The sequence below is a fragment of the Ziziphus jujuba genome, chromosome 10 (genome assembly GCF_031755915.1).
Source record: "Ziziphus jujuba cultivar Dongzao chromosome 10, ASM3175591v1".
Lineage (NCBI taxonomy): Eukaryota > Viridiplantae > Streptophyta > Magnoliopsida > Rosales > Rhamnaceae > Ziziphus > Ziziphus jujuba.
Window position 1 is genome coordinate 12,733,393 of NC_083388.1, and position 25,748 is coordinate 12,759,140.

The 25,748-nt window shown below is 31.5% G+C and overlaps 2 protein-coding genes across 5 annotated transcripts; both read left to right on the plus strand.

Annotated features, from left to right (window-relative positions):
• Nucleotides 1–2,515: 2,515 nt before the first annotated feature.
• LOC132799679 (uncharacterized) lies at nt 2,516–3,445 on the plus strand. The gene is made up of 2 exons (XM_060812120.1): nt 2,516–2,574; nt 2,710–3,445. Exons 1-2 carry the CDS (start codon nt 2,516–2,518, stop codon nt 3,443–3,445), a joined length of 795 nt encoding a protein of 264 aa, XP_060668103.1.
• Nucleotides 3,446–5,968: 2,523 nt separating this feature from the next.
• On the plus strand, nt 5,969–25,419 carry LOC107411310 (tRNA ligase 1). 4 transcript variants are annotated; one of them, XM_048468120.2, is made up of 28 exons: nt 5,969–6,193; nt 7,042–7,331; nt 7,711–8,148; nt 8,589–8,639; nt 8,902–8,984; nt 9,716–9,815; nt 10,444–10,522; nt 11,202–11,325; nt 11,600–11,706; nt 12,476–12,601; nt 13,505–13,569; nt 13,711–13,875; nt 14,856–15,016; nt 15,155–15,186; nt 15,493–15,662; nt 16,660–16,739; nt 17,226–17,291; nt 17,401–17,687; nt 18,625–18,732; nt 19,275–19,372; nt 20,180–20,240; nt 20,856–20,932; nt 21,235–21,306; nt 21,409–21,485; nt 21,882–21,962; nt 23,095–23,197; nt 23,404–23,562; nt 24,629–25,419. In XM_048468120.2, the coding sequence occupies exons 2-28, from the start codon at nt 7,167–7,169 to the stop codon at nt 25,019–25,021; spliced, it is 3,528 nt and encodes a 1,175-aa protein (XP_048324077.2). In that variant the 5' UTR covers nt 5,969–6,193; nt 7,042–7,166; the 3' UTR covers nt 25,022–25,419. The 4 variants fall into 4 exon arrangements, with proteins under 4 accessions (XP_048324077.2, XP_048324078.2, XP_048324076.2 ...); XM_048468121.2 differs by lacking the exon at nt 7,042–7,331; XM_048468119.2 differs by lacking the exon at nt 5,969–6,193 and having other exon boundaries at nt 6,816–7,331.
• The last annotated feature ends 329 nt before the right edge of the window (nt 25,420–25,748 follow it).

A 25,748-nucleotide genomic window follows, 5' to 3' on the forward strand; every position in this document is an offset into this window, starting at 1 on the left:
GACGCATTTTTTTAAAAAAATATTGTAAAGCAAATTTAATATCTTTGAATACATAAATATTAAAAAAATATATAATATGTGATAAAATATTGGTTTTATATTAGGCCATATAAATCTTACTACAATAGCCATATAATATTTATGGCCAATATAATATTATATAAAAGTTAGAATCCGGCTATACAATTAGGCCATATATATATATATGGCCTAATATATACCGTAGTAGATTTTTTTTTTTAGGCCATAAAGCAATTACATTTGTGAAATAGCAAAATTATGATTCAAAAGATAAAAGATAAAATTCCTTTGTGAAATAAAAGATAAAATTGCTTTGTGAAATAATATATTAGAGAATCATAACTTTTTTTTTAATTCTTTTTTTGCTTTGTTTTTGAATGTGTGTGTGTCTTTTTTAAAAAAAAAATGTACAAAAGACAACAAAGGAATTTTATCTTATTTATTCAGCCTTCATACTAAAATATTATGTAAAAGTTTGATTTATTAATGATAATATATAACCAATTTTTATTATGCTATTTAAATAATTATTATAATGAGATTTAGAATATAAAATACATTTTTGCAAATGTTTAAATGAATTAAAATGCATTTTAATTTGACCTACAAATGTTTACTTTTGGCTTTGCTGATGGGTTTAAGGAAATAGAGAAATGAAAAAGAAAAGCCAAAAAACAAAAAAAATGATTCTATAAAATTATATACTAAATTTAGTGCTATAGATCTATGTGGTTTTTTTATTTTTATTTTTTTTCATGGACTATGCGGCAACTCAAGAAAAAATTCTCCATGTATGTTGGATGGAAGATGTACAAAACATTTTCCTAAAAAATATGTTGATTGCACTATAGTTGATGAAGATGGGTATCTAATTTACAGAAGGAGTGACAACAGAAGAACAATTGAAAAGAATGGGATTGCCTTGGATAATAGATATGTAGTTCCAAACAACCGTTACTTATTTTTGAAGTATAGTGCTCATATGAATGTTGAGTGGTGCAACCAATCAAGGTTTATTAAGTATCTTTTTAAATATGTCAATAAAGGACGATCAAGGTCTATTAAGTATCCTTTTAAATATATCAATAAAGGACATGATTGCGTTATCGCAACTTTTTATGGAAGTACTAATGACAGTAATGTGCATGGTCGCATGGATGAAATAAATATTTACTATGATTGCAGGTATATATCACCATGCGAGGCAGCTTGTAGAATTTTTTGACTTTGATATTCATTATAGAGACCCTCCAGTTGAGCGATTGAATTTCCATCTTCCCAATGAGCAAAACATAGTATTTTTAGATATTGATTCGATTGATGCTATCATGAATTGAAATACCATGAGCAATTCGATGTTTTCAACTTGGATGAACGCAAATAAAAAATATGTTGAAGCGAGAGAGCTGACTTATGCAGAGTTTCCTACTAGATTTGTATGAAAGAGTTCGGAAAGGGAGTGACATCCAAGGAAGTGTGGATTTGCAATTGGACGAATATTTTTTGTGCCTCCCGGATATGGTGACATGTAGTATTTAAGAATACTAACATAGTTCAGGGATCGAGAAATTTTTAAGAAATAATGAATATAAATGGCATTCAATATAATTATTTGAGAGATGCTTGCTATACACTTAGTTCGTTAGATGATGATAAAGAATATGTCGATGGTATAGCTGAAGCAAGCCATTGGGGATCTGCATATTATTTGAGAAATTTATTTCCAACTTTGTTGCTATTAGATTCATTAAGGAGGCCTGAATTTGTTTGGAACAAAGTTGGTGGTATCTATCAGATGATACACTCTACAAACAACGTAGCATGCTGCATCATCAAGGTTTTATATATTCTTTAATGTTTTTATTTACATAATAATAATGATTAGTATAATTTGATTGTTTATTTATTCCACTTGATAGATTTGCATCTGATTGACGAAGAGATAAAAAATTATACTCTTCTAGAGATTGAGAAGATCTTACAGAGCAATGGAAAAATCTTCGTGACTTTCCAATGATGCATTTCCCTAGCACCATTGATGTTTTTTGCTGCCAAAATAGGCTTATACAAGATGAGCTACGTTATGATAGAATTGCTTTGGCTGAAGACCACAATAAGTTTGTATTAAATCTCACAGCTAAATAAAAAAGTGTTTACTGGGAAAACTTTTATCTATAAAACTTTATCAAGAGCATTGAGGCCAAAGGGAAAAATTGTGTTGACTGTAGCATCGAGTGGTATAGCATCTCTTCTCTACCAGGAGGTAGGACAACACATTCAAGGTTTGCTATACCTCTTGCTCCAAATGAAGATTTAACATGCAACATTAAACAAAGGTAGTCCGCTTGCTGAGTTGATTGTTAAAATCAAACTTATCACTTGGCATGAAGCACCTATGATGAATAGATATTGTTTTGAAGCGCTGGATAGTACTATGAGAGATATTTTAAGATTTAGTAATCCACTAAGCTTGGAGCAGCCTTTTGGAGGTAAAATGGTTGTGTTTGGAGGAGATTTCAGACAATTTTTGCCGATTATCCCAAAAGGAAGTAGGCAAGATATTGTTGTCGCAACTTTAAACTCATCATATTTGTGGAAATATTGTAAAGTTTTGAAGTTGACAAAAAAATATGAGACTTCAAAGTATTGACTCGAACATTGATAATGATGAATTGAAGGCTTTTTCAGATGGATATCAAGTATTGGAGATGGAACAATTGGCAGTCCAAATGATGGTCATGCAATGATTGATATACATGATGATTTTTTGATAAAGGATACAGAAGATTTAGTTGCATCTATTGTAAATAGCACGTATCCTTCTTTCTCAGAGAATATTAATGACCCATCATATTTGCAAGAAAGAGCCATACTTACTCCGACTTTTGACATTGTTGAATCCATAAATGAATACGTGAGTTCCCTTAATCGCACTGAGGAAAATATACATTTAAGTTTTGATGCAACTTGTAAATCTGATTCGAACATTGATCTTATAGGATATCTTCATGCACCTGAATTTTTGAATGCTATAAAATACTCTGGCGTGCCTAATCATCAGTTGAAATTGAGGGTCGATGTCCCCGTTATGCTATTAAGAAATGTTGATCATTCTTCAGGTTTATGCAATGGGACTAGATTGGTCATTACAGGGCTTGGTAATCATGTTTTCGAAGGAAAAGTTATTTCAGGAATCAATGCTGAGTTTAAAGTTTTTATTCCAAGAATGACTTTAACTCCATCAGACACAAGGTTGCCTTTTAAGTTTAAAAGAAGACAATATCCATTGGTTGTATCATATGCTATTACTATTAATAAGAGCCGAGGTCAATATCTTTCGCATGTTAGACTTTATCTTAAAAGATCAGTTTTCAATTATGAACAATTATATGTTGCAGTCTCCAGAGTTACAAATAGGAAATGATTGAAGATATTAATTTGTGATAAATATGGAGAACTACCAATTCAACCACTAATGTGGTATTTAAAGAAGTTTTTCAAAATTTGGATTAATTATGTTGAATTGAAAATTTTAGTTTAATATTATTTTTATGATACTTTATATATGATTTGATTATAATTCTTTTTTACATTTATTATCTAAATAATGTATGGCAATTGTATACGCCGTATATCGCCCGGGTATGCGTCTAGTTACTTTAAAAATTCTACAATTTTAAAATCATTGCCATATATTTCCTTATAATTATTTCATTCTAAAAACATTATAAATAATTAAAATTCAGAAATAAAATTGTTTAAAAAATTCTACAATCTTAATAAAACTTAAAAGGAATAATTTCATCTTGATTTTTTGTAAATTTCCATAATGTATGGCCACTATCAAGATTTGGCTATGAACCTTTGTAATAACATGTACAACGATTTTAGGATAATTTATATAAATAATATTTTGTAAAATAAAAATTATATAATTTTCATAAAACTTTGAATAAAAAATTTAATCTTAATTTTTGAAAATTTCCATAAAATGCGGATATGAAGATTTTTTTTTTGGTGATGGAATAAAACTTGGCAAGATAAAATTTTTCTCTACTTATTTGGTTACTTTTTAAATTTTTTAAAGATTAGATTAAAAAAAAATGTATATAATAAAAGATATTTTTATTATTAAAGATATTTCACATAAAAACTCCATACATTAATACATATTTATATATGGATATACCTTAAATAGAATTTTATTATAAAATAATAAGATTAATATAGGATAATTACAAATGAAATTGATCTCTTTATCAGAAATTTATAATAGATAATACATTTTTTTCAATATTTTTCAAAAAATGCTCAAAATATACTTAATATATATATATATACACATATGACAAGATTTAATTAATATGGATTAATATAAAATTAATTTTATATAAAAGGTGGATTCCGTATTTAAAAGTATAACTGAATATTTATAATATAACGAAAATTGTACAAGATTAATGACCATAAATTTGATTTGTGATTATAACTGAGTTGATTTTTATGATCTTATTCAATAACGAATCTTAATTGCTATCCCATGCCGATTTTATTTTATTAACAAGAATGTTAATATTATTAAATAATTATTATATTCTTAAATATAAAAAATGGATAAATTTGAAATAATAATTATTAAATTTAAATTGAAAAATTAAAAATGATCTATAATTTTAATATCTAATATTCAATATTAAATTATCTAATATCTAATATTTAATATCAAACAAAATTGAAGATTTTTAAGAATATATTAAAGTATGATTTTTATTAATCATAAATATACATATTTGTATAGGGTTTGACTAATATTTACAAGATAAAATATTATATATATGGTATAAATAATTGTAAATAGAACAATGAATTATAAAATTTAATGAAAATAATGATTTTATCAAAAACATTTTAAGAAATATATAAAAGAAAAGATTCCTTAAATTAATATATATATATATATATATATATTATATAATAAAAGAGATATAGAGGATGCTATTATTTTATTTAAATTGAATTTTTTATTTAATCAAATTAAATATAGGAATTTAACATATAAAAATTAATTATTAATAAAGAATCAAAAAATATATTTAAATTTTAATTTTAATCCCATGATGAAAAATATTATATAAATGTATTTGAATTTGAATTAAATTATATAAATATATTTGGATTTAAATTTGAATTTAAATTTTATAAATGAAAAAAATAAAATAAATAAATATTTTTTAATTGAATTCTATAAATAAGTTATCTTATAAGCTAAAAATATATTTATAAAATAAATAATAATAATAATGATAAATAATTAATTACATTAAGAGTATTTAATATATGGAATTAATTATTTGTAAGTAACCAAAAAATATATTTGAATTATAATTTGAATCTATAAATGAAAAAAATTATTTAAATATATTTAAATTAAAATTAAATTATATAAATGTATTTGAATTTAAATTTAAAATTAATAAATATAAAAATTAAATAGAAAAATTTTATAGGTAGAAAAAATTATATAGATAATTTATACAGCTAATTTTTAAATTTAAATTTTACAATTAAATAATATTATATATATAAATCAATTTTATAATTATTAACAAACTTTAACTTTTATAATATAGATTGTAAAAAAAACATTTAAATATATTTATTAAAAATAAAATTTTTAAATATAATTAATAATTATAAATTATATTTAACATCATATATTTTGATTATATTATATCTTTCAATTTTTTTTTTCAATTTTATCTAAAACGTGGATTCATGTTTAATAGTAAATATTTTAATCTATTTTCCTTTAAATTTGTATTATTTAGTTTTGAAAAAGACAATAAATTTGTTAAATCAAATTTTACTTCACTGTGTAAATAACTCTATCCAGTCACAGATTTTTTAAATTTCAATAATGCCCTTATTGAATTTTTTCATTTTTTTGAACGAATTTTATTGAAATCTCTCTCTCTAAAATGTCTCACTCTTCGCTTCATCGCCAAAATTTCAACGGTTGGTACAGCCGGTGAGCCATTGTGGACCTTTTCCGGCGGCTTTTCTCACCCATGAGCCAACCCTAGCTATTCTCTGATCAAGCAGCTATTCTCTTTGCCCTCTTTCTCTCTCTCTCTCTCCTCGTCGATCTCACGCCTTTTTTTTTCTTCCTACGGTAAGTTTTTTTTTTTTTTTCCTTTTAAATTACTAACTCATTCCCTTTGTCCGTCATCGTCCATGTCTCCGATCTTCCGTCTAGGTTTTATTTATTTATTTTTTTTAGGGAACAGCTATTCTCTTTGCTCTCTTTCTCTCTCTCTCTCTCTCTCTCTCTCTCTCTCTCTCTCTCTCTCTGTGCTCAATAAGCATTTTTGATCTCTCTCTGATTTTTTTTTTTTTTTTTTTTTTTTTGGTTTCTTTCAAATTTATTGTGGGCCTCTCTAGACTCTGGTAATGAATATTAAAATATGTGAAGTGAATAAGTGATGAATTTATGTGGTGCCAAGTGGAAATTTCTGCGGCACCAACGAGATAGCTAGTGTTTTAGAGGGATGAGGAAGAAGAAGACCAAATTAAAATTTGAATTTTAAAACTTAAAAAAAAGGTAAATAAATTATAGATATTTTGGTCGTTTTAAATGCTCATGGAGTTTTTGCATTGCAAAAAGAAGTATTCTTTTGTTTTTATGTTTTTTATTTTTTTGGTAGAATATCGTACCTTTTTTTGTAGCAAGAAGAAGCAAGGGGTAGTTTTTTCTTCTTTTTTTTTTTTTTTTTTTCACCTGTTTCCCTCCCATTTTTTTCTCTGGCATTTTTGGTTGAATATCTGACATGGAAAAGGTTTCTACGTGTCATTTGATGATAGGAAGGAGTATATACAGTAGACGGAAAAGAGTTTTGTTTTTTTATTTTTTGTTTTGTTTTTTTGTTTTTTTTTGGTAAAATACAATGCAACAGAGTTGTTTCACCAGAATCCCCGTTGTAAGCCTTTTATGTAATATTATGGTTATTTTGCTACAACAAGTCTATCACCAGCCGCCACATTAGGCACACACCAGGAAGCTCCAGGAGCGGCCGTGTGTTAAGCCATTCATCTAAATTCGTAACAAGGAGGAATTTGTCTCGGGCCAGGCCTATATTACCAATTGAATGTCGGTGTCGCAGAAGATTCTCTGCACTTTCGTCGCTCCCTCTCTTTCAACCTTCTTCTTCTTCTTCCCCCTTCGCTCCTCTCCTTCTTACACGACCCTAGCTCGCTCAATCCCTTCCTCTTCCTTCATTTCTATTCCTCTTACAACCATGCCTCACCACCAGGTAACTAACTCCGCTCTATCCATTATTTGCTTTTCTACACACATACCGCTTACCTTATTATAAGCAGATGATTTTCATTTCTTTTTTTTTTTTTTTTTGGTTTGGTTTTCTGGAAATTTTCTATTTATCGGATTGTTTTTGTTTTGGGCTGTTTATCAGTAAAAATTGGAATGTGATATAAGAAAGTTTGATGATCGTTTTCGTATTTATTGTTTCTGTTGGATTTGCGAGTATTATGCTGCAGTATAAATTACTTTGCAAATTTTGATTGCCTACTACTTTTTATCTGATAACATGAAATCAAAACCAATCTGTATTTATATATATATATATATTATATAGATAAATATTCTTTGTAATGTGTTGGTCAAATTTGCAGCGAAGGATGGGGTATAGGGAATGGGAAGGAAAGCCAATGGCTAACAAACAAGCTACAGAAGCAGCTGCTGATGCTGCTACTAAGAAACTTGATAGATTGAGTATCAGTGAATCTGGTCATTCCAATGCTGCGGGTATCAATTTGGCAGACCAAGTTTCGATGCCAGCTGAAAAAGCAATCTGGAAGCCCAAATCTTATGGAACAGTAAGTGGAGGCTTAGCTGTAGAAGTCGAGGAAACACCTGTTGGTAAGACTGCGGTTGAAATTCAGGGCAGTGGAGCCGGAGCAGCGGCATCTGCGAAGAGCGGTGCTGTCTTGAGTAAGTTATTCAAGGGTAATTTGTTGGAAAGTTTCACTGTTGACAACTCTACATATGCACATGGCCAAATAAGAGCTACTTTTTATCCCAAATTTGAAAATGAGAAGTCAGACCAGGAGGTACTTCCTCTTTTTAATTTCATTCCAATTCATTTTATTTTATTTCTACTTTTTCTGTTTCTTCTATCTCTCCAGTTTCTGATCTAGATCTCCCTAGGTTTATGTCCCGAATTGTTCCCAGACTTGCAAAAAGATGTGCTATTCATCTTTTGAAACCATACATTTCACTGAAACTAGAACATTCAGATTACTTTCCTTCTTGAAACTAACACATCCATGTTAATGGAAGCATATTACTTGCATAGTTGCATTCAGTCGTTTTTCTCTTGCTGCAAACCTAAACTAGAAATGTGATAATTTGTCATAGGATTTCATCATCTTCTTTTGCTAGTTTACTCCTATAAAACACTGGGATTATCTATTTTCTTGGATTACATTGGGAATTTATTTTGTTTGTGTCTCTATGTCTGTTTTTCTTTTAATTCTATTTTGTATCTCAGGTTAGGACAAGGATGATAGAGATGGTGTCTAAAGGCTTGGCTACTTTGGAGGTAATGGAATTCTCCTCCTTTTTTGTTTCATTTAAAAAAGAAATTGTAAACTTTTTCTGTGCTGGAGATTCCATCTTTATTGGCTATAATTTTTGCATCGGTTCTTATTCTCTGCCATTGATAGTTTATTAGAGTGCCTCTACATGTTTATTTTTGTGTCTATAGAGTTTATTTTAATTGATTGATTATCTGATTGTCGAATGATACTTTGTTATTAATCTTCATTTGGTGGGTGGATTTATTGGATCTGATTCTTTTGCAGGTTTCACTCAAGCACTCTGGTTCTCTTTTTATGTATGCTGGCCATATGGGTGGAGCCTATGCTAAGAACAGCTTTGGCAATATGTATGCATATTACACCAAAAATATTTATTTTGTCCCTATATGTCTTTTCTTTACAGTCTATAAAATAAACCACCAGTTACCACATATACTTTTAATTTTTTTTCGCAAGATTCATGTGATGCTCTTGATGGCTTGTTTGTTAATGTAATGTTTTTGGTTTTCAGTTTTTATTTTTTTGTTTGTGAAATTAAGCACACATGAGTGACATCATTTATAATAGCATGATTTTTCAATTTAGTATTATTATTATTATTTTTTTTAAGCTTCTAGCTAGATGGGAAGCCTAATTATTATTTAAAGAATAAGCCAACTATGCACAACTTAAGTAAAATCTTTAAGAAAAAACAGAAAACCAAAAACATAAATGTTACCACTTGAGTGGTGGGTTAACCATTTTCAATTATTTAAAAGTCAGTGGCTACTCCTTTAACCATCCCTTTAAAATATGAGCAAGTGATGCTGATACATAAATAAAGCTAAGTAGATGCTTGTACGAGATAGTACACACATATTTGCTGTATTTCATCTTTCATTGGTTTCATGCTTGAATTTGTTTGATAAGCAAGCATGTTTTGGAACCACTACTGGTATTAGATTCTGATTGAGATGCATATTTGCTAGTGATGTCATTGTGCCGAATGCTTCATCACACATCCCAAAACATTATCTTCCCTTTCATTGGTTTGTTTAGGTTGATCTGTAGTTCACTTGACATTATATTTTTGGTTCAGATACACGGCTGTTGGTGTGTTTGTTCTTGGAAGAATGTTTCGAGATGCATGGGGGGCTGAAGCAGCAAAAAAGCAAGCAGAGTTTAATGAATTTCTTGAGGTACTATTTATGAAGGAAAGGGGGAAAATGGGATTTGCTTTCTGCATTTGTTTGGTCTTCATATTTTATCACAAATTTTTGTTCTATTTTATCTTTCTCATCAGACACATAGACATATTTGTATATAGATTTCATATTTTTATGTGATGTTCTGTTAAATATTAACTATGTTTTACCTGTTGAAGAAAGAAACTCATGTTGAAAGTTTACTTTGGTTAGTTTTAGTATACTGGGATACTGTATTGTAGACAGAAACTCAGAACCACCTATCAGAAGTTTGATTTATTGGGCATGCTGCAGATTTTACAATTCTAGGATGTCTGATACTCAATATAAAGTGTTATTAAAAGCCCAAAATTTTGGTTATCATTGTTTGTATTGTTAGATCTGATCTTGCATTATTGATGGAGTAAACATGCATAAAAAATAAATACATAAAGAAAGGCCCACTGAACTGCGATTATATGAAGCACATTGGGATGGATTCAACCTTTCAACCTCTCGACTGTTTATGTTTTATGGTCTATAATTTTAAATTTGCACAATTGCTGTCAGTGTAACTAAGTTCTTTCCTTGTTTATAAATGTCATGTTTATACCAAACCTGATATTGTTGGTCTCTCTTTCAGAGCAATCATATGTGCATATCTATGGAATTGGTCACTGCTGTTCTAGGGGACCATGGACAACGACCTCGAGAAGATTATGGTAATTTCTTTCTTTCCAAAATGTTTGATGTGTCTGAATGTGAATGTGTATATGAAAAATTGTTAGGTCTGTGCAAATGGTTCTAAATAAATTTGACAAACTTCTTATTGGGAAAACAGAGTTTTTCCACACCCACATTTTCCGTTATATAGCTGATGGAAAATAAGTTCACTGTAACATCTCTGTTGACGCTAGTTTTAATTTTGGGGCCTAACTGAATAACCTTGTCCTTAGCTTGTCACTTGTTGGAATTTTTCCGTCTCTGTGTTTATCATCAATGTCACCATTAGTTAATGTAACTAAGGTACTGCCTATTCTTTGGAAATGGGAAAACTTTCATGTCCATTATTTGTATTTGACATCTTGGTACTTATCTTTTGTTCTTTTCTTTTGATGACATGATATGGTCTTCAGTGTCTGAAAGTAGTTCCCATCATCATTTATTATTTATTTTACTTCCAAATTTCCTTGATGCTCCCTCCTTTATTGCATATCACGGTCTTAAAGTGTATTGTTTTCTGTTGGAAATAAAGCATGTTTCTTTTTACTTATCATAAATTTTATTGTTCTTTTTTATAATTCCTTGATGGAGTCTCTGCCTGATGATGATGTTTGTGGAAGATTTTTTAGTACTCATGTGATATTTAACTTATTTTCTCCTTTTCTTTTCCCTGAGCAGTTGTAGTGACAGCAGTCACAGAATTGGGCCATGGAAAGCCAAAATTCTACTCAACTCCTGACATAATTGCTTTCTGTAGAAAATGGCGCCTACCAACAAATCATGTTTGGTTGTTCTCCACAAGGTGATTGCTAGGTCTTTCTTGTCAAAGGCAACTTGATATCTACATACTACGTGCTCACAGACATGCCGTTTTAACAGATCCTGGTTTCTATTAAACAAATTTGATGTTCATATTTTTTTTATGGAAATTTAGGATTAAGTAGTCAAAACTTTTTCTGCTTATAAGAACATAATAGGCTATTTCCTTATGGTTAATCGTTTAATTCTTTCTTTCTTCGTTTTTGTTATTTTTTGTTATTATTTTTTTAACTTTTTTTTTTCTTCTGTAATTATAGGAAATCAGTGACATCATTTTTTGCTGCCTTTGATGCTCTCTGTGAAGAAGGTACTGCAACCCCTGTATGTAAGGCGCTAGATGAAGTTGCCGATATATCTGTTGCAGGTAAATTGTTTCACTAAATTTTCTTTTATATTTATGGGCAATACTAGATATGCTTTTCTTTCCAGATGTCTTGAAAAATGCTTGTGGTATGTCAATTTGTTTTTAGATGGAAAGAATGCCAAACTGATGGGATGAAGGGATGATTTGATAATAGATCAGCACACTAGTACTTGATTTAATAATTAAGCCACTTTTAATTTTATCTCATGGAAGAAGGATTGAAACTTGTTCAAGTATATTGACCATTCTCAGATTTCTTCTATAAGTTCAGCCTTAGGGCACCTTGATGCTTTAACATAGTATTAATGGCCATGTGATGTGATCAAAGCATGTCCCAAAACAGGTATGCTCCACATGTCGAAGGCCCACACATGAAAGGGTGTAAAGTGTCTAAACCATTTTCTGTCCACTTCCTTTAGGTTGAGCTTTTAGAAATAATGATCCTTATAATTTGGGCTATGATACTGTGCTAAGTTAGCATGAAATCATGAAAGTGGTCCAATTAAGTTATTGTTGAACTGTGCTATTTATGGTCAATCCACATGAATAATAAGAACGATTTTATGATGTGCTTAGTCTGTGTACTCCATGTCATGCTAAACTTTCTTTGATAAGTCTATACTTATTAGGCGTCGAATTTCTTTTTTTTTTTTTTTTTTTTAATTCTTATATTTGTTTAGTTTTTAAATTTGGGTGACTATCCTCCCTTGTCAATTTCGTTTCCTTTTATGTGCGATTTGTTAGTAAGCTGTGTGCAATTGTTGTACAGGTTCAAAAGATCATAGCAAGGTGCAAGGTGAAATCTTAGAGGGTCTTGTGGCTCGTATTGTAAGCCATGAGAGCTCAAGACATATGGAGAAGGTTTTGAAGGATTTTCCTCCACCAACTGAGGAAGGTATGCAGGTTCATCATTTTGCTTTTTTGTCTTCTGTGATTGGTTGCTTCAATATGGAATTAACTTGTCTTTGAGCAGAAGGGTCTAGAAAATCTGATAGGACCAGATCTCACCTTCACTGCTTTGAGGTTGCATTGTTAGTTTTTATGTAGTATACTATATGTCAAATTTTGTTTAGCATACTGGTGTTGTCTCTTGCTGGAAACAGCTTGTTTTGAGGTTCTGGGTGTCTTCTGGCCAAAAGTTTTTATTTTTTATTTTTATTTTTTATTATTATTATTTTTTAACTTAAAATGCGAAGTTCTCTTGAATAAACATTTGAATTGATTTTGTCCTTTTGAAACCGCCTCCTTATAAATGGAAAAAGAAACAAGAGGGAGCATAGCACCAGCAGCAATAGGACAATAGTTGGTACAGGTTGCAAAACGGAGAACTAGGGGCAGTCTATTTACTTGAATGTTGATTCATATTGTATTCTGGAGTTTTTTGAGATCAATAAAAAATAAAGGAGAAAATGATGAGAATATTATAGTTCTAAATTAACAATAAAGAAAGTAAGATTTAGCACATATATTTCCCAGTACAGAAAATTTTGAAAGTGACTGATACATCCATTTTAATGGTGGTTATCTCTGGATATAGACATTTTAGCTACTCTCTTTAATCAATGAGCTTCAACTTTCTGCTTTTGAGTGTTTCATAGTTTCTAGCAAGACCCAATAAAATGATATCTTTTGCATAAATAATGGACATATCTTTTTTGGTCTAGCTTCTATAACTATATAAATCTACCTTCCTTGCACCTTCTCTTGAAAATGACTCACATAACCCAAAAATATGATAGGCAATTTGTCTTGATGTTTTTATCAATATATTTAATACCTGAAACACTTTATGTTTCAGCTGGCCCTGATTTGGGACCAAACTTGAGGGATATCTGTGCCAAAAATAGGTCTGATGAAAAGCAGGTACTCTGTAATTTTTTTGTTCATGGACTCAAGTATGAAAGTGATTTACGGAGATTATTATTATATGACCTTTTTTGTTATCTTTTCTCTCCCCTTTTATTTTTATTTTTCTTCCCTCTCTCTCTCAAAACCCTACCACAGCAAATAAAGGCTCTTCTTCAGAATGTCGGTACCTCTTTTTGCCCTGATTATTCAGATTGGTTTGGGAATGAAGTTGGTGATGCCCATTCAAGAAATGCAGACAGATCTGTTCTCTCAAAGTTCTTGCAATCTCATCCTGCTGATTTCGCAACTACCAAATTGCAGGTTAGGATGTATTCCATTTTCAGCTACTTATAACAATTATTGCGAAGATTTAAATTGTTAGAACATGATCCTAACAATATATATATATATATATATATATTAAACTAAGAAAACATAACACTCCTTGTCTATAAAGTGTAAGCTAGAAAGTGAACCCAATAATGTAAGGTTACCAAAATTCCCTCATATTATTATTATTATTAATTTTAACTATGACTTGCTCATCTTTTTATAAATTATTGGTAAACTTGGAGTGCTTCCACACTAAATCCAAATAAAAGAGCTAACTAGAGAATCTACAAATATTAATGTGCTGATCCATCAAACCCTGCGTTAAGAGTATATTGCCTTTGAATCTGCATAATTACAAAGAAAGGGTCTCCCTTAAACCCTTTGCTATAGGAGCCAAGACTCCTTTGGCACATCTTCATAAAGACAATTTTGCATGTCTTCATTTTTCATATTTTGCGATTAGTTTAATAGATGCTAGCTTCATTTATACCTTTGCTGATTGTTAATTTTGAATTTCGACAGATATATCTTATCTGTTGTATCATTGCTTCGAAGATAGGTCTTTTAACTTTCTAGTTCTGCAAGTCATGACTGGACTTCCATATTTTTGTTTGTGAAATTATGCGGTCTCCCTGCTTCAATAAATAAGGCCATAGGTGCCTGTTGTATTTTCTTTTTTCTTTTTTCTTTTTTTTTTTAAAATGTTTCCTGTAAATGATGATTCGAAATTTCACCTCAATCAGGAAATGATTCAAAATAGATGTTAATTTGTTTTTAGCATTATTTATTGTTTTGAAAATTGGTCTTTCAGGTCTTTCCAGTTCTGTAAATCATAATTGGAATTTCACATTTTTGTTTGTGAAGTTATATGGTCTTCTAGTTTCATTTAATGAGGCAGCAAGTGCCTGATATTTTTTTTATTGAAATTCTTTTCTGATGATGATGATTTTATATTTCACCTCATTCAGGAAATGGTTCGCTTGATGAGAGAAAAACGTTTTCCTGCTGCCTTTAAATGTTATCATAACTTCCAAAAAATTGATTCTGTGTCAAGTGACAACCTTTTCTATAAAATGGTAATTCATGTTCACAGTGACTCTGCATTTCGGCGGTACCAGAAAGAGATGAGGTCTGGTTTCATCTGACTATTATCTTGAATTTTTAGTTCTTTCATGCAATAAAATAAAAACTTGGTTTAGGTTATCTCATCGTTGTTATATTTTGCTCAATTCCTGCTTTCCTAAGTCAAAATAATGGCACATTTCAGGCATAAACCAGGATTATGGCCATTATATCGAGGTAATATTCTTTAGTATATAAAACTCTTAGCTTGCATATAAAACTCTTGACTTTTCCTGGACAAGATACTGTTTAGTTTTTTTGGTTTCGAAATGGTTATCATATATGTAGATTTGGCTAATAAATCCAAATTTACCATTATAGATGCTTATTTAATAAATTGCAAACCTTTTATAGTATGTTGAAGAATATTTGTTGTATTTCTATGTTGGCATATATAAAAATCTTCATATCAGAAGACATATGTACTTTTTCTGTTTACTAAGTTGTATAATTTCAGTGTTGATATTTTTCACGTGTCTTTAGGTTTTTTTGTTGACATAAACTTATTCAAGGCAAATAAGGAGAGAGCAGCTGAGATTGCAAAGACCAGCGCAGGTATTGTAGAAAATGGTAGCACTGGTGCATCATCAAAAGATGGGTTAGCTGATGAAGATGCAAATATGATGGTTAAATTGAAATTTCTTACATATAAGGTTTGTGTACTTCTTCCATTTTTTTGCTTGTTATTTCAAAATTTTGAAATTAAATAATAAACCACACTTGGAAACATGTTTCATCTCCAAGAACCAAGCATTTGCAAAAATCCCTAGCAAAAAATCAGTAGTATTTTGGCGTTTTTAAAAACTTTGAAAGATAACAGAGAAAATACATGGCAACAGTATGTATGAATGAATTCCTTTTTAGCCCTGGCCGAAATACTATACTAGGGTTTTTAATTTGGAATTCAGCTTTCTCTAAAGACTAATTTAGTGATTGATCTGAACAATTAAGCCCATCCCACATTATGTTTTATTCTTTTCCTCCCTCTCTCTGTTTCAGTAGTCGGCCACCCTTTCCTCCTATCTCCATCTGATTGTTCTTTAATTTGCATCATTTTCATGGGAAATGGTTGATAAAATTCACTTCACAATTAACTAAGTGGTCTTTTTTCTCCTATTCATTTCTTTTACTTGAAAAACCTTATTAGCATCTTCTCATTCGTAACCAACTCTACCAGGCATGTTACAAAGAAATGTAAAATAAGTGATCTGTTAGATAACACCAATTGATATAAAGCAAACCAACTTCTTTTAGAAAGAAAGCCGCCTCCATCCATCCAATTTCTTATCTACCTTCTGAATAATGGGTTAACCAATTGATTTTGGATTTCTTCCCAGAAGAATATCCATATTAATTTTTAGGCTATCTATGGAACCTTGTTATAAATTACCATAGGCCCATTTATGTTGCAATGAAGCAATTTACTCTGTTATGTTTCAAACCAGTAGCTAACCTGATAAACTCCAAGTACATACTACTATTGACTTGTTTATAAATATTTGCCAGATCATAGATATTTTACCTTTTCCTGAATAGAAACTTTATCGCTGCTCACTTTAGTTTCTTTTTTATTGCTCCCCAAAAATAGTCATTATCTGAGGGCCATGAGATTCCACAATGATTATATGCCTTTGTTTTTCTTTGTTGCAGCTGCGTACCTTTTTGATTCGCAATGGTTTGTCAATTCTTTTTAAAGAAGGTCCGGCTGCTTACAAGGCCTATTACTTAAGGTACATTCTTGCGCTTTTTTCCAACTGAAAATTTGTCATTTTTTTTTTTTTTTTTTTAACACTCAAAAGTATTGCTACTGATTTATACCCCTATACATCATGGATTTTATTCTTGTTGGTTTGCCTGCGAACATAATACTAATAGTAAATCAATGGTATGTCCCATGGCTAAAGTAAACTTTATATCGTTTCAATTCTAAACAAGTTAATCCTTCAATTATTATATATATATTTTTTTGTAATAATCAATCTTTAATTTATTCCAGTCTAAGACCAGTTTTCCTTAACTAACCGATTACTCTGGTGGTTAATCTTTGTACAGCATGCAGTAGGCATTGAGTAACATAATGCAACTAAATTATTTCCATATTTTAAATCAGTCCTTAATAAAGACAATGATGGCCAGTTTCATGAACATATCTAGTAGTTGAATGCTAGAGAGGTCCAAGTTGTTTATAAAGTTGTATCTCTATTTTTGTGTTATAGGCAAATGAAATCATGGGGCACCTCAGCAGGAAAGCAGAGAGAACTCAGTAAGATGCTGGATGAATGGTAATGCATAATGAATCTCTTGTATGATCTACCATGATTTTACCGATTATAGTTTTGGATTTTTATTTTCAATTTGTCTGGGTGATTAAATTCCCATTTTCATATTTAGGGCTGTTTACATTCGAAGGAAATGTGGAAATAAACAGTTGTCATCATCAATATACCTCAGTGAAGCTGAGCCTTTTCTTGAACAGTATGCAAAGCGCAGCCCACAGAATCAGGCTCTGATAGGGTCTGCTGGTAATTTAGTAAAGGCTGAAGACTTCTTGGCTATTGTTGAGGGAGGCAGGGATGAAGAAGGTGATCTTGAGATGGAGCGGGAGGTGGCATCATTAAGCCCTGCTCCATCCAAAGATTCTGTTGTAAAAGATGAGGGTTTGATTATATTCTTTCCAGGTAAAACCTTTGCCAATTGGCTGAAGTCGTTGAATTTCTTGTGGGTGTTTAGAATTGTTAAAACTAATATAAGGTACTATTAACATAATATAAATAGAGGGGCTTGCTTAACAAGTATTATGCAAAATATTATTCTCTGTTGTGATAAAATAGCCAGCCATCTAATGCATATTTTCAAGCTTATTATAGGTGTCTCCTTTTTTTTTTTTTTTTTTTTTTTTTTGGGGTAAATATGGGTACTTGTTCAATGGGAAATTCTGGACTCGTGTCTTAGATAAATTGACTGCCTTGGATAATAGATAATTGGACGCTTGCGTAGCTGAGCTTCTAGGTTTTATATTTAGCTCTTCCAAAGGTAAGGATCCTTTTAGTATCATGTTGAATATCGATTGATTTAGGTTTACACATGTATCATTTTCTCTATATTTAACTTTTTCGTGTGGTTGTGGAACATTTTCACATTTCCAAGTTCTTATGTTTCCTCTTTTGGATGCACCTAAGTCACTTAACATTTGCAATTTTGAATACCATGTTAATCCAATTAAATCACCAGTTTTTTATATGTATTTATTTTATTTTTATGTTAATGAGATTCATATCGACCTTTGACACATTTCTAACTGACATTCTGCAATTTTGTATTGTTTGGCTACTTTTCTCTTTTCTTTTTTTTTTTTTTTTTTTTTTTTTTGGGTATTAACTGTTAATGCCAAAGATCGTGAAATATAGCATTTCTTTGTGAATCATGTCTTGCATGGATTTCCATTTTATATGTTATTTTAGATCTGTTTCCTGATCCTGCCCTTCAATGCTGTTAAATGTTTTCATGCTTCTCTGTTTCTCCCTCTATTTTCCCCTCTTTTTGCAACAGTTTTCTACTTTAAACATAGCTTCTTATCATTTTTTTCAACATTCATTTTTGACTTGCCATTTTCAGGAATACCTGGCTGCGCTAAATCTGCACTTTGCAAAGAATTACTAAATGCTCCTGGTGGATTTGGGGATGATCGTCCAGTTCAAAGTCTGATGGGTGACCTCATCAAAGGTACAACTTTTGCAGAAAATTTTGTGGATTGGTTAGTTAGTTAATAATGCCTTGAAAATAGCATCTGTTAGGGTAAATATTCATCCTGTTATTATTATGGCTACACAATGAACAATAATCTTGGTCATATTGCCAAACAAGGGAATATTATTTGTTAAATAATATGTAAATGTAAACCAGCCACTTCATCAATTCATGATTGTTAAATCAATCTTACTTGAAAGCTAGAAATGGATTTTGAGCTTTCTTTAGGTATTCACATATGATTTTTGTGTTGTGGGAATTATCCACTTGTTGGACACTGATGGTTTGTGAATCATTCTGACTATGAATGGATTTGTGAATGTGGGGAATGGTAATCAAGAAATTTTTTTGTAAAGTTTCTGTGCTGTTTAAAGAACTCATATATTACTATGATTATGCGTAGTTTCTCTGTTTATGGCTGCATTAGATGGGATTCCTGATAATCAAGTCTTATCAATTGTATTTTGCAATTTGGTTGCAAGACACCTTCTATATAACTTGTAATTTAATATCCATAGGAAGATATTGGCAGAAGGTTGCTGATGAGCGCAGAAGAAAACCATATTCTATAATGCTTGCAGACAAGAATGCTCCCAATGAAGAAGTATGGAGACAGGTAATTTGCTTTATCTAAATTAGATATGTTATGTGTTTGTTGTGTTTGCTTGCTATGCGTACTTGAGTCCTCTTTATGGATTAATGTGAATTATCAAGGTATTAAAACCAAGTATTTCTGGTTGTCGAATTCTAGTGAGCTTCTTATTTATTATTTTGCATGTATAAGGCTTGCTTTATGTTTAGTTCTTGGATGCACCTATTTGTAGAGTGTTGCAGTGTGTTTTCTGTGGGCTCGATTTACATGGCTGGGCTTACTTCCTATCTATTGAAGCTTATAGAACTATGGTATCGTAAAATGTATCTGTCCACCCAAAACATTACTTTGTAAGAATCGTGGATGGTGATTGCGTAATAGGATTAAATGAGGAATTAGTTTGGGCAAAAAGGCAATGAGTCAATTTAACAGTTGTTGTCGGACTGAAGACCATACCAAAAGATTATCATCGGAGGTCAATTCTACTACTTTCAAGAGACTCAACAGTGGAAGTGAATTGCTCCAGGGTTCTAGGTGGCAATGTAATCTAAATAGAAAAGTACCAACTAAAATAAAGTCCTAAAGTGGCAACCTCAAGGAAAGAGCGTCTTGCTCAATGAACAGTGGCTAAAAAATTGTGGCAAAGCATGAGATTTAGATTGAATAAAATTAAAAATACAAGGAAAAATGCTCTAAACATGCTGTCTGTTCTGTAATTTAATTGCCATTATTGAAATTTTATGTTTATTCGTTAATGAGTCCATAACCATACTGTCTGTTCTGTACTAATTGTAAATGCTTCATTATGACTGTTTCTTGCCAATTTTGCAGATTGAAGGCATGTGCCGGAGCACCAGGGCATCTGCAATTCCAGTTGTACCTGATTCTGAAGGTTACTAGTTCTCCCGAAGCTTTTATTGTTTGGATTTGTTGCTGTTAGGTGTTATCCTTTTGCTTTGGTTTCTCTATTTTCTTGTGAAAATTCTGTTTGAAGTTCATCTGTCTTATTTGTTGATATATCTACTTTTGCTTCCCCGCTTCACTAATAGTAATCTTTTTAATTTCAACCTTATTCTGACATGTTTATTTTTTAGATATTGAAAGACCACAAAAAATATGTAATTTCATTAAATGTCATTGCTCTTTGTTTCCTATTTAGATCCAGATTTGCTATCTCCGCTGAAAGCATTTTAGAACTTGAACAAGTTATTTGAATTTTTTTGCATTCTTTTGTAGATTTTTCATCCTCTCAGATACTTATTTGTAGGAATTGGTTCTGTAAATTGTCTTTGATTTCCTCTCATATACTTATTTGTAGGAATTGGTTCTGTAAATTGTCTTTGATTTCAGCATACATTACTTTGCTCATTATGTATAGGTATTTGGCCATGGGATGCCTTGGTTGTAGAATTTTTACTTTCCACAGCATATATTACTTCCACATATCTTTGGAACTTTGTTTCTTAGTTCTATGTTCCTCAGTTTACTGACTTGTTCAAACATGCAGGAACTGATTCAAATCCGTTTTCTCTTGATGCATTAGCTGTTTTCATGTTCCGCGTGCTTCAACGTGTTAATCATCCGGTATATGTTTAATTCTGATTACTTAAGTTTATGAGTAATGCTACATGCACTAACTTACTTACGAACTAACATGGCAAATGATTTGGCAAAATGTTAATGGTTAAAAGTTTAATCAAACTAAATTATAGACAAGTGTAGCCTTGAATGGATAAGTGAAACCTAATTGCAAATAAAATATTTTTAACCATTTGCACATTAGTTGGTAAACATGTTTGTTTTTATATTGTTCATATAGATGGTCAGACTCGTTATCTTCCAAATTTAGATTACCATCTTTCTAATACTTATATCTTATTCTTCAGGGTAATCTCGACAAGGAATCTCCTAATGCTGGCTATGTGCTGCTTATGTTTTATCACCTTTATGAGGGCAAGGCATGTTTTTTATTTTCATGTGGCTATGTCCTACTATATTTGTGGTGATGTAGATCCATATATCCCCTGCATTTTCTAAATGTTTTTGTTGATGTTTTTCAGAGTCGTGAGGAGTTTGAGGGTGAACTAATTGAGCGATTTGGCTCACTTGTCAAGATGCCATTACTGAAATCTGATAGGTATTGCCTTCTATCTTATAAAATGCTTTGTTTGGATAAGGTTAACAGCATCGTATGGAACCCAATTTAGTATCCACTAGAGTAGCTTCATTGCAACCAACTTGGAGAGTGTTCTCGTTATGTATTATGGACTTGATTTTGTATTATGCTTTTGGTTATGAATATTGAAATATGAAAATCAAGTAGGTGCCAGTTAGGCTGTCACACAGATATATTTTTGTTGTTTTAACATGCTAGTATGCTTTTGCTAGGACACTTTGTTCTTCCAATTTAAACAAGGATATTCTTTGTCTTAAAAAGAAAAGCATAAGAGAATGTCATATACTTCATCATATCTGTTCTCTTGGTCTAGCCATGCAGCTGTGGTAATGTTTTGGTCTCATTTTGCATATGCAGGAAACCCCTGCCTGATCCTGTGAAGTCTATTATAGAGGAGGGAATAAGCCTGTACAAGCTTCACACTAACAGACATGGAAGGTGCGATTATGACATTGATATTCTAGTCTTATCATTGTTATTTATTAATTTGTTACTGTCATTCTTAAAGCAAAGGTAGAACACCATAGAAACTTCGCCGACTTTATCATAAACCTTGATTTCGCTACGCTCAATAAGAACCCGGAATAGCAGAAATAGGTTCGTGTTCCAGCTATAGCGGGAACCCCGGAATCTAGAGCTACTTGGCGTTCCAACCCAGTTCCAACAATGCACTTTTCGGGGAAGGATGTAGGATTGTCTTTTGAATCAAATACAATGATTAATATTAGGAATATTTGCATCTTATAGATCATCCTGCCATTGTTGTCTGCATTAATTTTTTCATCAATGGGTAAAATGGAAGTTAAAATGCAGTTTTTATTAGGTAAATGATGTAAAGAAATTTAGGTGTTCCATGTTGTTCGACATATGTATGAATTTGTTTGGGTCCTCCTTAATACATCTGCAATTTGTGTTTAGAAATTAAAGTTGCATCTTAGACACTTTATGTAGCCAAACAAGTTGCTCTAGTTCAAATGTGTCTATCACTGAGTTTAGAGTATCTTTCTCTATAAATAACTTGATTTTTCTAAAATTTTATATTTGTGTATATGTATAATTTATTTATCATATATCTATCAACACATCTATTGGTGGAACTCAAGTCTTATTATAATATTTTTGTAAAATATGACAACTTGTTGCTCTATAATGAGGTGATCAAACTTCCTAAAAGCCCAGTCATGCATTAGTCCAAGGCATTTATTCAAGAAACGAGAGTCCAAACAAAAAACCATAAACAGGACTGGACTTTTTGGCTTTGTTTCATTTTAGCGAAGTTCATGTTTGTAAGATTTTTTCTTTTGTCAAAAAATCCTCATGCACCATTTAAGTTGCACAAAAAAATAAATAATTAAATAAAAGAGTTGAAGTTGCTGACGTTAACAATAACTCTAGTGATGGAATGACACTCTTGTTTCTCTGTCTTATTTCCCCTGTTTTCCTTGCTTGGAATTTGAACAGAATAGATCTGTAAATGCCTTCTTGTAGCATTTTTTGTTTGGCCTCCGCACTATAATGCTATTTCTTATTAAGTGGACATGCTAAACGTTTGCCGGTAATTTGTAATCAGATTGGAGTCTACTAAGGGATCCTATGCAATGGAATGGGCTAAGTGGGAGAAACAATTGAGGGAGGTCTTATTTGGCAATGCTGAATATCTTAATTCTGTTCAGGTCAGTATCCATTTGTTCTTCTGCTTTTTGATTTCTGATTCCCTTATGTCCATCTTCATATAATTTGTACCATATTGCATAGAGTTCCATTTGTTTATATTGACAAGAAACAAGATAATCACAAGATATCTCAATTGGAAACTAGTAGATGAAATTGCCAATTTCTTAGATTACTAAATGAATGTTCCTTCATCTTAATGTCCCAGGTTCCATTTGAGTTTGCTGTCAAGGATGTGTTGGAACAACTGACAAAAATTGCAAAAGGTGGCTACCAAACGCCAGATACTGGAAAGAGGAAGTTTGGATCTATTGTTTATGCGGCTGTCAGCCTGCCAGTTATCGAAATCAAAGGTCTCCTTGATAATGTGAGTGAAGAGTTGCATCTATTCCTTCTACTCTTTACCTGTGATATTACTCATAGAACCTGTTCTCATTTTCTTTACTTATATATCAAACCTAATTGGTCCAATTTACTTCATTTATGCATGCCTAACCTAATTAAACAACTTTCTTCTATCAAATTCTCTGGTAACTGTGAATTTTACCTTCCCAGGCAGTGTGGAAGTCCTGACCTGCATGGCTCTGTTAACAGTTGAATGGTTTTTGTTTGGGCTTTTTGCACTACATTGGTCACATTTTAGACCTGCAATTTGGGTGTGGATGCCACTGAACATATATGACATCCAGACCTAGAGAACAAAGACATTTTCATAGTCCTCAGAAATCTTTTGAATTCTATAATAACCTGCACCGATAAAGTAAATACTTACCCTATACAGACTTTTTGGAGTGAGGTCTGTACTTTGACATTGGAAGACTAGTCTGAGCCAAAGGCCTTGGCAGGACTTTATTTTATTTTTTTATTTTTTTTGGTTTTTGGACGTGCAGGGGGGGGGGGGGGGGGGGGGGGGGTTGGGGTGTGGTTGGGTTGGTAAATTTTGGCAGGATAGTTACTTGACTACCTTGTTGTGAAATTAGTGTGATAGAGCATCATGATTTGGATGTGATGCCATTTCTGTTGCGCATGTGATGAATGGATTCATCTGCCAAAATATGGGTCCGGAATGATTTGAGAAAATAATTTCAATTTTCTAATCACAGTCAAGATCAGCATAAAATTTGATGTCAAGTTAAATTTTAAGCATTTTACTTTTATTAAACTAATTGAGACTTTCCCTGGAAAAAAAAAAAAAAACTTTTGTCTGTTGCTTTGGAAATATTCTTTGTCAACTTGCTTCTAGAAATTTGTTATCTTTCCCTCTCCTGATTCTGTTTTTGCTTTGAAGCTGTATTTTGTTATTAATTAATCCTTATGGTTTGTTTGCTTTCTTCTTAATACTTATGAGAATTCTTGGTATAGTATTCTCCTGTCATGAAAAGAAATGATGATTTCCAATTCCAACAGTTGATTCTTTCCATATGTTTTCACAGTTGGCCGAAAAACATCCGAAAGCTGAAGCTTTTCTAAAAGACAAGCACTTGGAGAACAGCCTGGCTAGGGCTCATGTTACTCTTGCACACAAGAGAAGTCATGGTGTTACAGCTGTTGCTAATTATGGCATCTTCCTCCATAAGAAGGTCCCTGTGGATTTGACCGCATTGCTTTTCACAGATCAAGTGGCTGCATTTGAAGCTTGCCTTGGTTCAGTTGATGGTGAAAGGATTGTCTCAGAGAACCAGTGGCCTCATGTCACCTTATGGACAGGAGAGGGGGTTGCAGCCAAGGAAGCCAATGCATTACCGGAATTGCTTTCCGAGGGGAAGGCTACATGTATTGAAATCAACCCACCTGTTACCATATCAGGCATACTCGAATTTTATTGAGCCTTCTACCATTTATTTGTCTTGTACTGCATGCTTGGTAGGTCGGATCAACTTTGATGTATAAAAGAGCAGAATTTTCCGCTATCTTATGTGTAGTCGTTAAAGGTAGAGCCGAGGGAGAGAATTTTCTTTTGCATGCAAGCAAATTTTGGGAGAGAACTTTTGTATATACAGGCAAATTATATAATGCTGTGTTTTTCTGGGGCTCAAACTGTTGTGAAGCATCTGTTCAATGAAAACCATTGAACCTGGTATGGGTTTAAGGTAGAGAATGGTGGTTCAATTCGAAAAGGCTCTTTATAATCTACAAGTGGACTTGTATAGCATAAACTTACTGCCTTTTGAGTGACAATATGTATATTGTATTTCTAGAAAATTATAATTTTATATTTATTGTATTGTAATGTGTTTTTTGCCTTTTATGTACAAAAAGTTTTGATTTTTATATATAAAATTTAATGTAAAAAAGACGGATTTAGAATGGTCTGCTTGTTTTTTTCTGTTCTTATTTGTATTTGACTTTCAATTTTAACCATTTATTGTTAATCTAATAGATAATATCAATTAAAAAACACGCAAATTAAAAAGATAAGTAAATTTAATTTACATGTTTTCTGAAAAACCAAAAAAAAAAAAAAAAAAAAAGGAATTATACATGTGCTGAAATATAAGCGTTAAAAAAACAAATACTGACAATCATCAAACAAACACAAGTAGATGAAAAAAC

What these genes read in the sequence shown, in the direction of transcription:
- LOC132799679 (XM_060812120.1), top strand. Translation starts at nt 2,516, where the DNA reads ATGGTTGTGTTTGGAGGAGATTTCAGACAATTTTTGCCGATTATCCCA. An exon ending in ATTATCCCAAAAGGAAGTAG is followed by an intron (nt 2,575 to 2,709) that starts GCAAGATATTGT and finishes AGGCTTTTTCAG; the next exon opens with ATGGATATCAAGTATTGGAG.
- LOC107411310 (XM_048468120.2), top strand. Translation starts at nt 7,167, where the DNA reads ATGTCGGTGTCGCAGAAGATTCTCTGCACTTTCGTCGCTCCCTCTCTT. An exon ending in AGTTTAATGAATTTCTTGAG is followed by an intron (nt 9,816 to 10,443) that starts GTACTATTTATG and finishes TCTCTCTTTCAG; the next exon opens with AGCAATCATATGTGCATATC. An exon ending in AGTAAGATGCTGGATGAATG is followed by an intron (nt 17,292 to 17,400) that starts GTAATGCATAAT and finishes TTTCATATTTAG; the next exon opens with GGCTGTTTACATTCGAAGGA.